Source organism: Macrobrachium rosenbergii, chromosome 21 (genome assembly GCF_040412425.1).
Source record: "Macrobrachium rosenbergii isolate ZJJX-2024 chromosome 21, ASM4041242v1, whole genome shotgun sequence".
NCBI lineage: Eukaryota > Metazoa > Arthropoda > Malacostraca > Decapoda > Palaemonidae > Macrobrachium > Macrobrachium rosenbergii.
In genome coordinates, this window is record NC_089761.1 from 29,947,031 (window position 1) to 29,949,708 (window position 2,678).

Sequence of the window (2,678 nt, forward strand, 5' to 3'; positions counted from 1 at the left end):
CAGGGCTGCAATTCGGTACGTTTGATAATTGGAGGATGGATAATCAACATACCAATTTGTAGCCCTCTACCATCCTCAGTAGTTTTTAAGATCTGAGGGCGGACGGACAGACAAAGCCGGCACAATAGTTTTCTGTTACAGAAAACTAAAAAGGGGGAACCTTTGCAAAGCTTCTTCCTCCTCCTCCTCCTCCTCCTCCTCCTCCTCCTCCTTCTTCTTCTTCTTCTTCTTTCTTCTTCTTCTTTTTTTTTCTTTCTTTCTTCTTCCCCGGCCACTGTGTAAAACCAAAAGTTAAATGTCTGGGATCACTGCCCACTCATAAATCTTTCTGGAGCCTGTGCCCATCATGAACAGACGGAATTTGAAAAATAAAATAAAATAACTTTTTTTAACAAGCAAATTAGGAAATAATGTTCATTTGGACGAATTTTGGAAAATAGTTTGCCCACTGATTTTGTCTGAACTGAAGGTTACAGTTTTAAAGTAGATGGGCGGAGGTGGGAAAGAATAAGTGTCGTCTCAATTATGTTCGAAACCATCGTTATTTTTGGATTTTCAATAATGTTCGATCAAAAGCCACATTTATATAAAATACATAAAAAATATATAAAAATATATAAAAAATATATGAAAAAAATTATCAACGAGGTACTCATTTCCCCAAACTGAACTCAGCATCTACTAGGGCTTACTTATCACGCAATCTCACAAAACAGCTGAATCACTTGACGCATATATACTGTATAGAATCGAAGAGAATTACATACACACACGCACAATTCAAAACAATAGGAGAACCTTTATCCATTCACCATCAACAGGCTGCGGGACAGCTGATGATAGCAAGCCACGAGAGAGAGGAAAAAGTCTGAGTCACACCAAGGATACCACTGGAGAATCCCAAGGACACAAAGATACCACTGGAGAATCCCGAGGACACAGGGATATCACTGGAGAATCCCAAGGACACAAGGATACCACTGCGAGAATCCCGAGGGCACAAGGATACCACCTGAGAATCCTTAAACGACACAAGGATACCACTGAGAATCCCCTGACACAAGGATACCACTGAGAATCCCTGAGGACAGTCAAGGATATTCACTGAGAATCCCTGGCTGACAAGGATACCACTGGAGAATCTCGAGGGCACAAGGATACCACTGGAGAATTCCAAGGACACAAGGATACCACTGGAGAATCCCAAGGACACAAGGATGCCACTGGAGAATCTCGAGGGCACAAGGATACCACTGGAGAATCCCAAGGACACAAGGATACCACTGGAGAATCCCAAGGACACAAGGATACCACTGGAGAATCCCAAGGACACAAGGATGCCACTGGAGAATCCCAAGGACACAAGGATACCATTGGAGAATCCCAAGGACACCACTGAAGAATCCCAAGGACACAAGGATACCACTGGAGAGTCCAAAGGACACAAAGATACCACTGGAGAATCCAAATGGACACCTACGCCGCTGGAGAATTCGAAGGACACCGCCATGAGGATTCGACGGGAGAGTTATACGGCTCTCACAACTTCGGAAGGCGGGGGGGGGGGGGGAGTTCGCTATCGGGAAGTTTGGACACGGAGCCACCCTGAAGTTTAGCCGAAATGAACTGTAATGGCTTCACGCTTAGGTCTGAAATTTAAGCTCTCGAAGCGGCGACGACTTTTGGGAGGACGTCAGTATCTCCGCGCCCTGGGGGGTGTCCAGGTTGGGATGGGGGCGGGAAGGTGGGGGATGGGGGGGGGGTAGGTGGGTGGAAAAGGGGGTGGGGTGAGGATATTTATAAAGCTCGATCGTCGCGATGTGAAAGACACAATCAGACAAGTAACTTAAAGATGATCAACAATAAATAACTATCAACAATTTACATATTATTAACAATTATTGTGAACACCTATCATATTATTAAAAATTATCGATAAAAACGATTAACAATTGAAACAAGACAATTCTGAGAGACAGAGGTGGAAAATTAAAACAGCAAGAAAACGGCTCAATAGAGTATGGGGCAAATATCATTAAATAAGTAAGATTATATTATAATTTCATGTAATAAGAGGCAGTGAGTTCACATTCATGGCACCAAATTAATGACATCTGGAGGCAAATAAAAAAAGGAGGTCTTTGATATAATTCAAAGAACTAAAATTGCCATAGGTATTGACAGAATGAAGTAATTACATGACAGGTAAAGGCAGAAGTTACAGAAAAGACTACAAGAGGGAGCTGTATTCTGCAAGATTATTTGGCAGGATTACAGATACAGAAAAGACCCAGAAATTTAATGTATGTTCCAGGAGCACAAATTTTAGTGCTGGATGCTGCTTTATCTACAAAATGGCGACAGAAAGAAGGGAAAACGAGGAAATCCCAACAACTAAACCACTGGACCAAGCAACACCAAATTTGATAAAGAACTGATTTCAGACTTGGCAACATTGTCTCATCCAAACCTAGCAACTGTACCGTTCAAGTTTACAATTATTTTTTCTGAATGTTTAGCGTAGGCGAACGATTTATATAAGAGTGCAATGAGGTGGTTTGGTCTGATGAGGAGAATGAGTATACCTTAGTTTAACCAGACCACTGAGCTGACTAACAGCTAAGACATGAAAAGAAAGGGTACAAATAGAGTCCCACAAATACTAAATTAATTACGTA

At 41.9% G+C, this 2,678-nt stretch overlaps 1 protein-coding gene across 1 annotated transcript; it reads right to left on the reverse strand.

Moving 5' to 3' along the window:
* Nucleotides 1-814: 814 nt before the first annotated feature.
* On the reverse strand, nt 815-1,510 carry LOC136849428 (trophinin-like). Its single transcript, XM_067122779.1, has one exon. It carries the CDS (start codon nt 1,508-1,510, stop codon nt 815-817), a length of 696 nt encoding a protein of 231 aa, XP_066978880.1.
* Nucleotides 1,511-2,678: the final 1,168 nt, after the last annotated feature.